The sequence below is a fragment of the Tupaia chinensis genome, unplaced genomic scaffold, assembly GCF_000334495.1.
Source record: "Tupaia chinensis unplaced genomic scaffold, TupChi_1.0 Scaffold000140_1, whole genome shotgun sequence".
Lineage (NCBI taxonomy): Eukaryota > Metazoa > Chordata > Mammalia > Scandentia > Tupaiidae > Tupaia > Tupaia belangeri.
The window spans coordinates 9,510,211-9,522,719 of record NW_006159610.1 but is presented as its reverse complement, the minus strand read 5'-3'; the positions used below and the strand labels follow the sequence as shown (position 1 = coordinate 9,522,719).

General features: G+C 42.1%; 1 protein-coding gene across 1 annotated transcript in view; it reads right to left on the bottom strand.

Annotated features, from left to right (window-relative positions):
* The window catches only part of MGAM (maltase-glucoamylase), a 101,222-nt gene that overhangs the window by 11,864 nt on the left and 76,849 nt on the right, over positions 1-12,509 (bottom strand). The window contains 9 exon segments of the mRNA XM_014586456.2: positions 571-719; positions 1,375-1,491; positions 1,582-1,616; positions 1,727-1,860; positions 2,833-2,971; positions 4,040-4,127; positions 4,606-4,740; positions 11,925-11,987; positions 12,299-12,409. Of these exon segments, the coding sequence (XP_014441942.1) occupies positions 571-719; positions 1,375-1,491; positions 1,582-1,616; positions 1,727-1,860; positions 2,833-2,971; positions 4,040-4,127; positions 4,606-4,740; positions 11,925-11,987; positions 12,299-12,409 (971 nt within the window).

The window sequence follows — 12,509 nt, the reverse complement described above, 5'->3', positions numbered from 1 at the left end:
AGCCCCAGGTCCCAAGGAAATTCCTTAAGTTCAGATCTAAGTCAGAAAGCCAGCTGCAATCCTCACACTGACCCTTGGTCTCACTTAACAAGGAACACACAGCCCCTACTTTCTATCTGCCACTTTCCTTGAACATCAGAAATGGTTGGATTTAAGTATGTTCTCTACTATAAAATATTTCCATATTTCTTAACCATGCATGGCACATTTAAAATGCAAAAACAGCTTTTGTTCTTCAAATTCACCCCCCATGCCTTCTTTTGTGACCTGAGCTCATTTTTACCTGGGTCCACATAGTCAAACTGCTACAAAAGATAGATAGATAGATAGATAGATAGATAGATAGATAGATAGATATAGATCTTCACACGGCCAATTAGAAAGAAATTATTCTGTGTAACACGGTACTCTTCACTGGCTAAGGGGAGTAGTATATTATGGTCTATGCCCAGAAAACTAATGCCAAAAAGCCATCACATTTTCAGTTTAAAAGAAGCATTTGCCCCAATTGCACCCCCCAGAATAAAATCAATTATCCATTAGTCATGTAGGTCCCAGCTAGATACTCACTCATGGAGAAGAGGCCGCACAACAGTGATGCCCTCAGTGTGGGCCTGGTGCATCAGGGTGTAGAGATATGGCAACAGAGTGTATCTGGTCTGTAGGACTTTCTTGGAAATATTCACAAAGTTAGCATCCCAAGATACAGGGTCTTGTCTCTAAAGGAGAAAAAGAAGAGGATGTGAAGCTCACCCTAGGGGATCTAAGAAACTGAAGGCTTGTTCCAAATGAAGATTGCCAACAGCTAAACTAAAGAAAATTATAGACGAGACACAGAGAATAATCTTTTTTTTTCCTTAGTGTTTTGCTATAGGGTGCATACAAAGGCATAGAGAACAAGGGAGAAGGAAAGTTAGAAGTAACCCCCCCACCCCCCCCCGAGGGGATGGTTACACTGTAATTCCTTCTCCATTCTCTTCTCAGGATTCTGGGCACACATACTCATGTGCCTACAGTAAAGGTTTTAAAGCTGCTGAGTCCAGGACCCGAATCATGTAGTTAGACATGTGAGATCCAGCATCTTAAATACCAAGCCATCTGCTGGCCCAATATTCTTAATAGACTGGAAATGGCCACAGAAGGTCTCCCAGGGTACCTGATAAATTCTTTACATAAGACATTCTTCTTGGGATATGTTTGGCTCAATTCTGCTTAAATGAACACAATAATCTAAGTACTTAGGAATATGGTCCATTGAGGCATAAGGATTCACAATTCTGAAGATGTCCCTAGGGGGCTGCATTACTTGTAGCTCACATATGTAGGTTGTGTTTCAAGTGACACAAAACAGTTGGGGTAGGAGCTAATTTTTACCCTGGTTCCAATAGTGTTGTGGTTCCTTGAGAAGGGATAGAAGGCTCCTAGTTGCATCCAGCGGGCACACATCTCGTATTCAGCATCTTGAAAGAACCCACAGATATCTGCTCCTGTCTGAAGCAAGAAAAAGTGACAAAAGCCTGTTGATGATTTATGAAAGATATCACCATCTTCTTGATTAGGAGGGATGCAAAGGACACTTACATAGGATATGCCAAAGAGGCTGAACTCCATCATGCCTGCAATGAGAACAATGGCTGCATCAAACCAAGTTCCCATGACCTGCCTCCTTTACCAAGATCCTAACTCCCTTCTCTGCCAGCAAAGGCCTGGGAACAAGCCCACACACCAATGATTGATTTCTTCAGCTGGTCCCATGCAGCCGTGTTGTCTCCCAGCCAGTGTCCTGCCCAGCGGCCAGAAGAGGGGAAGGTGGAGCGGGTAATGACAATGCCTCGCTGTCCTGTCACCTCCTGCACGGCTCTGGTTGGAGGGGAACAAGGAGATGAGTTGAGAGTAGAGCAGGAGACAAAAGGTCATAGAGCTTCTACCACACCCCCCAGAGCTCTCGAGTCAAGAGCATGGTAACCAGATGTTTGCAGCATGATTGGAGGGGATATGGAAATCCAGTCTATATGCAGTCCCCATTGACTGATTCCAGATGATGGAGATAATTCATGTCTTTTCATTGTGTTTTACAGAGAACTCTATCTATAGTAAACTCACTGGATTGCCCCCAAATTGTAAGAAGTCACTAAGTCTTATGATTTATTTATTCAATACTTGGTTTTCTATATTTCAGAAAGAAGAGGGTGAAAGGTTTGATAAATCTTTCCTTAAGATAATGCATAATATTCATTGACCTCACAAAATGGGACTGAGCTAATTGAGTAGAACATTCATAGACTGTACAAGAAAGGTAAAAAGAAAGAAGAAAGGAAGGAAGGAAGGGAGGGAGGGAGGGAGGGAGGGAGAAGAGGAGGGAGAGAGGAAGGGACAGAGAGTGAGAAAGAGAAAGAAAGAGAGAGAGAGAAAGAAAAGAAGGAAGGAAGGAAGGAAGGGAGGGAAAGAAATCCTACTAGAGATGATTTACTTTTGAAATGAAAGAGAGCTGTCCAGTCTTCTGTGTTCCCTTTGCCTCTTGTGATGCAGCTACTACAGCACCAGTTGCACTGTGTAATATTTATCGATGTCTCCATGTCCGTTTCTCCCACTGGACTATTAGTTCCTCACTGGCAGGGTCATTTGTTATTTAAATCTATCCTCTTAATTATAAAGACAGGACCTGGCTGCATGTTTAATAAGTGATTGCTTAATAAACAAGAATTGCTATGTCGCAGCAGTTAAAACCTTCTTAACCCCTTAGAACAGGGAATGAAAGGAAAGGTAGGGCAGATATTCCAGTCAGTGGCCGTCCCTGTAGGCTATACCAAATGGTAAAGAGCAGTGACTCACTCGTATGTGGGTCTGGTCTGGGACCACCCATACAGACTGTGCACATCATAGTGCCGCACCAGGGATCCATCGGGCAAGATCTGCTGGCTCTCCATGCACAGGGTCTTGCTGCTCAGGCCCCTGTCTCTCGACTCCAGATCTAAAGGGAAAGATCCAGTGATGTGAAAACCAGTCCTAATCTTATTTATCCCTGACCTCTCTTCAAGGGATGAACGCTAGATCTTAAGACCAATTTGATCCTTATATGGATCCCTCTTCTCCTTCTCAGCAGCATAAAAACAGTGCTCAGCTTTGAGCTGCAATGGCACCTGCAGGTGTTTTCAACAGTTTGTTGGAGAAAGCAGAGGTCTGGGAAAGAATATGCAGCTGTTAAGCACTGTGTGAAGGCTGTGATCTAGGCTTTGAATGTGCAAATTATTGCATGCCATTCTTTTTATTTTTAAATTTTTGCCATAGGGTACATGTGCTCACTAGAGAGAGACAGAGAGAGAGGAACTGTGAGAAATCCCTCCCCCCAGGGGGGATGGTCACACTGCAATCCCTTCTCCTCCATTCTCCTCTTGGGATTTTGGGCATGCAGGCACAGGTGCCTGGTGTGCTTTTCAAGCTGGTGGGTCCAGGACTTAACCCACTCAGTCAGCCATGTGGGATCCAGTGCCTCAACTACCAAGCTACCTGCTGGCCCTCATATAATTCTTATCATCATACTGTGAAGAAAATATCATTATCTGCCTTTTACAATTTATGAAACTGAGATTTGGAAATACCCAGTAACCTGTGGAAGGTCACACAACCCACAGAGTGAATAATTGCTAGAGCCAAGATATGAGCATGACTCCAAAGTCCATCTCCTCCACAAACAGGGCAAGCCACTACTTCCCATGCATTGGGAATAACAGATTCCTGTGTAGGAATTAATGTAAGCTAGAACAACCAAGAAATCTAGCCATGAAAATCCTTCGGAGACATTACACTGTAAGTTCTTTCTGAATAAATTTGAGAAATTCACCCAACAAGTCTGGTAATGTGCATATGCCCAAGTGGGTAAAGTGCTGGAAGTGCTTTTGTCCCTGCCCCCAGAAAACCACAGTAGCAATGAGGACCCAGAGGACATGCTCTGTGCGTGTCGAGGTGGACCTTGGGTCTTGCAGTAGTCATCTTCCTTCTAGCCACAGCTCCCTCAGCAGAGGAGGCCAAGGGTCCTTACGTGGCATGTAGGGAGGATGGTTCAGAGTAGCATTTTTGCAGCCTGGAGGAACTGCCCCATTCACAAAGCTAGATGGTTCATTCATATCCTAGAAATGTCAAACAGGGACAGAGCTTACTTCTTAAGGTAATTGCATCCTGTCAATTCAGAGACAACGAAGTAGTGAATAAACTATTCAACATCTCATAATCCTTATATATGCCAGACCAAGAAGTGTATCAAATCCTGATGAGAATTAGCTGGAAGTTCAATTAATCTGTACAGAATGACTGACCACAGTGTTTTAAAAACATCCCCCTCAGAGTACAAAGCCAGTGAAGTTCCGAGGAATTTCTAGTTGTCACCTTGGAGGTTTCACAGTAAGAACTTCAGACAAGGTACAGGGAGTGAGGGATACCAATGCTATTCCAGTCCTGACTAGGGAAAGTACTGTCTGATATGTCCAAAGTCTTTCTTGGATGATTATTATCCTCTTGGCTAAAGGTCAGCAATACATATGCTTAAATGCACAAAGAGAGATACACCCACACCGTTGCCCACGTGTACACAGACATATATACACTTACAATCCACATGCCATCATACTTCAAGCTCCTCTCTGGTTGCTGTGGGTTGGTGTACAGTTCTTCCATTTCCCTCTTCCACCAGTTTGCAGTTGAATTGCGGAAAAAGTCTGGGAAGGCCACATAAGCTCGGTATTGCTAGGAAAATGAAGAATAGTTCATTTGTCCCAAATATAGCAGAAAGCCGATAGGTACTCACTGAGAACTTAACTCATGAAAAGGTCTGTACTGTACTACTTGTGGATACATAGTATGAACGGACCCTCAATAATATCTGTGGCTTATTAGAAAACCACTGAGTGCAGGGCCAGCAGGTAGTATGGTGGTTAGACACCCACATGGCTAACCATGGTTCGAGTCCCAGACTTGGTGGCTTACTTTCTCACTTCCCCTCTCTGTCTCTGTCTCTCTCTGGTCAAACTAAAATAATAATAATAATGAATAAATTTTTTTAAAAAAGAAAACCACTGAGTGCAAGAGGATAAATTAACACAAATGACATACCTTCTCAGCATTTGGAGAATTTCCATACACTGTTTTTCTCTTCATGTCAACATGAATGGTAACAATCAACACCCTATATAGGTGAGCCTGCTATCAGTGGTATTCGATGGTTAACTCTCAACTCTGTCTTGCCATTTCCTAAGTGCTCCTCAAAGATAGAGCACTAGCCAGGGAGAGACTGCAGCTTGGAAGGGCAGACACCACACATGCAGTACAATAGGTTGGAAGGAAACAGGCCATCCTCTCCTGTTTTATTCTCACCAGGAGTTAGGGTGGGGAGGAGTGACTCTCATGGTATTAGACTGATGAGTAGGCATCTGTGTTTTCTATGGTTTTGGAAGCACATAAAAATGGCCATTATTTATAATATAAATTGGGAGGGTTTAGAGAAAAAGTTGCAACCTCCCCTTCTCTTCATATTTCTTCAAATTAAAGCAATGCCTTTATTTTAACTTGAAAAGTAGACCCAAGGCATAGCTCTTTAACTATACTGTAAGCCTTCCCCACCCCAGATTAATTTCACATTTTATATAAGGTTCCCATCATGATGTATTAGGTCACTGGAAAAGTCATGACGTATTTTTCTATGGTTTTCTGCGCAAAAATGCATCAGAGATTTCTGGCAACCCAGTATATAAAATACTTATAATTTTTCAACAGATAAATTTACTTTTTTTTTGTTAAATATTTCTTCCCTTTGCACCTGACACCCACCCTGTACCATCCACTCTCCTTCCTTACAGTCTCTGGTATCCACATTTATGCTCACTATTATATTTTCAGATCTCTCAATTTTTGCCATAAAGTATGAAATTCCTCAGAAAAAATAGAAAAATATATCAAACTAATCTGGAATCATAAAATAATCCCATATCATCAAAGCAATACTGTGCAGGGACCAGCAGTTAGTGTAATGGCTATGTCGCTGGACTCCCACGTAGTCGAACGCGGTTCGAGTCCCGGACCCGGTGGCTTAGAACTCACGCCGGGCACGTGTGCGTGCATGCCCAAGATCCTGAGAGGAGAATGGAGGAGAAGGGATTGTGGCGTGGCCTTCATGGATTTAAAGAATTAATATTATTTAAAACGTCTATACTATCCAAAGCGCTCTACAAACTTGATACAATTATTATCAAAATATCAATGGAATTTTCTAAAGAAGTAGAAAAAACAATCTTAGCATTTATATAGAATCAAAAGAATAAAATAGGAGTCTTCTCCTATTTTGATTTCAAAATATATTACAAAGCTATGATAATCAGAATAGCATGATACTGGCAAAAATAAAAATGGATCCATAGACAAATGGAACAGAATAAAGATTCCAGAAATAAACCTCTAATCATACAGCTAATTGACATTGAACAAAGGGTACAAGACAATGCAGTGGAGAAAATCTTTTCAGCAAATGGTACTGGAAGAACTGGATATCTACCTGCAGAAAAATTAAACTGGACCCCTGTCTCTCACCATTAATAAGAATCAACTCAAAATGAATCAAAGATTCAAATACAAAGTCTCAAATTATAAAACTACTAGTAGGAATTATAGGGGAAACTTTTGAAGATATGAAGCAAAGATTTCTTTTTTTTTTTTGGAGAGGTTTTTGCTATAGGGCACGTGCACTCACCAGAAAGACAGAGAGGGGGACAGAAAGCGAGAATCACCCCCCAGGGGGGGTGGCCATGCCACAATCCCTTCTCTTCCATTCTCCTCTCAGGATCTTGGGCACACATGCACACACATCCAACGTGAGTTTAAGTTACCGGGTCTGGAACTCAAGCCGCGGTTGACTACATGGGAGTCCAGCAACATAGCCATTATGCCAACTGCTGGTCCCTGGCAAAGATTTCTTAAATTAAGAGCCTTAAAACACAGGCAGTAATCCCAAAAAATAGACAAGTGAGACTATATTGTAAGCTTTTTAAGAGCAAGGAGCGAGGCCCATGGGAGTAAAGGTACTAGACTTCCACATGGCAGACTGTGGCTCAAGTCCCAGACCTGGTAGCTTGTTTTCTCACTGTCTCTCTCTCTCTCTCTCTCTCTCTCTCTCTCTCTCTGTGTGTGTGTGTGTGTGTGTGTGTGTGTGTGTGTGTCTTTCTCTCCTCTCTCTTGTAAGTGCACATATCCTGTAGCAAATTTAAAAAATAATAGTAAGGATAAATATAACTAAATAAATTAATTTAAAATTACTTTTAAAAGAGAGAGAGAGAGTAAGGAGTTATTGGGGCCAGCAGGTTACATTGCTGGACTCCAAAATTTTCAACCACGATTCAAGCCCTGGACCTAGTGGTTTGAATATCATGCCAGGTACATGTGCATGTGTGCCAAAGATCCCAGAAAGAGAATGGAGAAGAAGGAATTGCAGCATGGCCATCCCCCCAGGAAGTGATTTCTCATTTTCCATTTCACTGTCTCTGTTTACCTCTCAGGGCACACCCCCTATAGACAAAAACTTCTTGAAAATAAATACATAAATACATAAATAAATAGCAAAGAGCTATTAATAGTTTTATATTTTTTGAGTAATCTTTATATCTCCCACAGTACTTAGCTTAGAAACTGACATAAAATAAGTATTCAGATAGTATAAAGGGGACCAGCAGATAGCATAAAGGTTACATCGCTGGACTCCCATGTAGCTGACTGTGGCTCAAGTCCCAGACCCAATGGCTTGAAACTCATGCCAAGCATGTGTGCATGCATGCCCGAAGTCCCAAAAGGAGAATGGAAGAGAAGGGATTGCTATGTGAGTATCCCCCTAGGGGGTGATTTCTCGCTTTCTGTCTCTCTCTGTCTCTCTGATAAGTGCACACACCCTATAGCAAAAATCTCTCTAAAATAAATAAACAAATAATTAGTGTTTAATTGTGGATTCATATCACTTAGAAGTAGCAAATATTCATAAATTGCTACATGCCCCCTCTACCTGTTATGGGAAGTTATGGACCTTTGTACGTCTCAGTGAACAGCTTCCTTTATTCTATTCACTGCATTTTAAGAATTAAAGAGCTAAGTAATGCTAGTGGCAGTGGTAACGGGAACAACCTAAAGAGGGCTCGATCCAGGGGAACTCCAGTTCTTTTATACAAGACACAAAAGGCAAGTAGGAACCACACCTCTAGATACAGGTTGAATAGAATACCAAGAGGAAAACAGAATCAAATCGGTATACACAGGATCTGGCTCACAGGAAAGTCAGAGGGTAGCAAGCTGCATCACTGAGAACCCTGCAGTGGAGGCTTGGGGATGCCAAGGAGGACTTTCATTAGAAAATGGAAGTAGAAGTCATGGACCTAGACAAAGAGAAACTTTCACACGTTTGAGAGCTCCAGTTCAGGCCAGGTTAGAAATAACGGAATAGGGTGGGGAGAAGGAGGGTTAGAATAAATAGAGCCAATATCAACCATGTCTTAGAATTACATCCCCTGTGAGACGCAATGAAAAAATTTACCAAACTCATCGAATGTCACTCAGGTGATGCTTACCCATGTAGTGAAAGTGTTTCGCCATTCTCAGGGTGCTGGCTCTGCACCTCCTGGCAACAGCCTGCTCTTGCTTTGTTACTTCTGCCCTGACTTTCCCTGGTCTTCAGCCAGAGACTTCCCTAGCTGCTCCAGGATCACTTATCACAGTCCACTATGTGCTATCAAAATGCAGCTTCTGAACCCTACCCAAGACTTTCTGAACTAAATCTCTGAGCTTCAGATTTAGAAATCTGCTTTTCATATGCTCCCTGGCTGTTTATTTGTGTTTGTATTTTAATAGCCTACTCAGTGAGACCTAACCTGGACATCAGTAGCCTCACACCCAGCAGTCTCACCAAGTGAATCTTATTAATATAAATATTGGACTGTCAGAAAAGTCATGATGTGTCTTTTCTGGTTTTCTATGCAAAAATGCGTCATGACATTTCTGACAACCCAATAGTTATAACTATTTCATCTGTTGAGAGTCTCTCATGGCCTACCTAGTAGATTTCATGACCCTCAATGAAGTGTTTCTTATCCAAGGCACGATTAGCATGTGGGGCAAGAGAATAGGATGTAGAGACTCCTTGCAATCAGAGTACGAGCATTCCTGATCACTATTGATCAGGAATTGGTTTCCTCAGAAACTGTGTTAAGTCCACAGTGCCCCACAGATCTTCACATGCCCTCAATATGGCAGTATTGCTCTTAATGGCCAATGAACTGTGGGCCTCACAAGGCAGTAGGAGGCAGGCCCTTGATTGCTGAAGTGGCCCCTCTGTCAGTGTAAAGATTTGGAACTTAGGAAGCCCGTGACCTTGAACTTCTCTGAACTTACAGGGTCTTGTGTCCAGGTGGACTGCCAGGACCACCAAACTTTAAGTGATCCTCTGGGAGAAGTAATGAAGAAAATAGGAAGCTAGGTACTCTTCCCTGAACCCCTATCTGATATATGACATAGCTAGATGATAGATAAATGTACAGAGAGAAAGAAAAATGATAGATAAATATGCAGAGATAGATAATGATACATAAGTAGACATGGGTAGATGATAGAAAAAGAGATAGATGATAGAGAGAGATACTTTTTCAGTAAGTAGTAGACAAGAGGAAAACAATCTTTAACTTTGAATCATTCCTGCCAATCTTCAAAATCTGCTCCAGTCAATTTCTGTTTTAATACTACTTCTGCTGCCAGGAAATAAAGATTCACAGTCAAAGAGCCTAGCAGCCTGGTCCCAAGTGTGGACATCTCATTTTGTATCTAGAGTGCTACTACTGGCTGATGGCTTTCGGATCCAGGAGTTCAGAGACATTAGGCAACTGATCTCTTTGGCTTGCCATCTAATCTTGCCACTCTATCAGAGCTGATCCAGATCTGAGTCCTTAGTTTCCAGACCATGCAAGCTCTGCCTAATGTCAAGACTTCTCCTCTAGGATTAACAATGTGCCCTGCTCCTCTGACCACTGTCTAGAATACTGCATTGTATGGAAAGACCTACCAAGAAAAGTTTTTGTCCCTGACTTCTGAGTGACTAACACATAAATTCTCAACTGCTGTGCTCTGTTCCCACAATACTGATACTCTAGTTAATAAATGATCCAGGCAAAATTGGCAGACTCCACTTACAGCACGTCGCTAACCTCCCAGAGACCAGCTTCCTGGTCCCTTCAACTCTTGCAGATGCCCTGCCCTGGGAAATAAGTCTTTTTTTTTTTTGTCTTTCCAACTTTTCTATGGAGGGCACACAGGCTACCATACCCAGCTATAATTCTTGTCCAGAAAAAAATAATCATCATTGAAGAAGAGCTAAAGAGGGTAAGGAGGAAAGGTATTTGCTCTCCAGAAGGTCTCCAATCCCATCCTGAGATTTTCACTCACAGAATCAGAACAATTAATAACAAAGCAAACAGGATGGCAGTTCACTGAGCACACATCATGGCCAGAGCATGAGGTTGAAGGCTTCCTGGACACTAAGGAACCAAGTGGACTTCTGGCAGCAAACGCCTAGTGAAGCTGAGGGATTCATGTCCAGAAGCATGGGCTACTTGGATCCATTACCACAAGAATCTGTTCCCAGAAGAGAGTAAGTTGTACCATAAGGCTGGAAAAAGATGTCAAAAGCAAAGTTGAGAAACTCAAAGAAGGATTAGGGTGGGGCAAGATTTATATGCATGAAGGTGGAGAAGTCTTTCTATGAAAAATGATGTGCAAAGAAAAAGACCCAATCACTGAAGACAAGCATTATAGACTGTTGAAAGGGGATAAGAGGGTAGCTGGTGGCATGGTGGTTAAGGCACAGGATTCCCACATGGCCAACTATGGTTTGAATCCCAGATGTGGTGGCTTGAAAATCACACTGGGCATGTGTACATGCATGACTAAAATCCTGAAAGGAGAATGGAGAAGTGATTGTGGTATGGACATCCTGTGGGGGAAGGGGAGGGGTGATTTCTCACTTTTTTTCTCTCTCTGGTGAGCACACATACTTCATGGCAAAAAAAAAAAAAAAGGAAAGATAACCAAGGTATTAATAACATGGTACTAATAACAAGGTATTAAAAACCATGGTATTAGTAATGCAGAGAAAAGATAGTATTTTTCAGAAGTGTCATCCAGTGGAAATTTCATGGGCCTTTAGAATTTGAAAGTCTTGGATCTAAAATTAACATTCTCATCACCTAAAACCATGGACAAGTAATTTAATCTCTCTGAGTCTTAAATTCTGAGGATAATAATACTTGTGTCCCAATCCCAATTGGGAGTGAAGTACAAGGGGTCTTCAAAAGTTCATAGAAAATGCATGCTAAGGAAACAGTGTGCATGGATTAAAAAAAAATTTTTTTAAGTTTTCCATAGGGCACATGCACTCACTAGAGAGAGATGGAGAGAGAGAAAGAGAGAGGGAAAGTGAGAAATCACTCTCCAGGAGGGATGGCCCTGCTGAAATCCCTTCTACTCCATTCACCTCTCAGGATTTTGGACACAAGCTCACATGCTTCCAGTGTGTTTTTGAAGCCATCGGCTCCCAGAGTCAAACCACACAGTCAGTCATACGGGATTCAGATGCCTTAACCACCATGCCACCTGCTGGACTAAGGATTCAAAAAAAGTTTTGCACCAAAATAAACTGATACTTTCATTCCGTTTTTCCACAAGCTCTTTGCAGTTCTGTCATATTACACATGAAGTAACTGGTACAGACTGACTCCCACGACACACTCTGCTAGGTTTCTTTCTGGCCGAGTCCCTATCTATGGTATAGGCACACTAAGTCCCCTGAGTTTGGCTGTCCTTTTCTAGCAACGCTGACCTCACCCAACATCCATCCACAAAGAGCCTTTTACCTCTACTTGACTATCCCAGTCCAGAGACCCATTAACGACAATACCAGGAAAATCAGGCCAGACCTGTAGAAGAAAAATGTTCAACAGAAATATATTAGATAATTTCCCTTTATATATTAATAGTATTTCCTAAGAAACTATAAACCATACTTCTGAGAGTATTCACATACTTTGATTGTCATGTAGGCATGACCTTGGAAAAAAGTGGATTCCACAATACAACCACATTGCTTAAAAAGGACTTCCAAAAACTGATTACGAAAATGAGAACTTCTGACCTCAGAGCTCAAATAGAAAAGCCAAAAAACAACACACACGAACACACCAAATGACCCACCCCTGGGCTGGGATGGCCACTTCTACTTAGATCATACCTTTCCCCAGACAATGTCTCCACCATTCGGATATCTGATGAAGACATCATCCGCCACACCCCGAGTGAAGGCAGGATAGGGCTCTGTCTCATTGCCAGAAATGGCTGGGTCCTGAAATCAAAGCACAAGTCCGGTAGGAAAACCAAAGCCAGAGAATGATGGGGCATAGAGAGAACTCCTCCACAGAAAAGTCTCTAGCTTCCACTTGAAC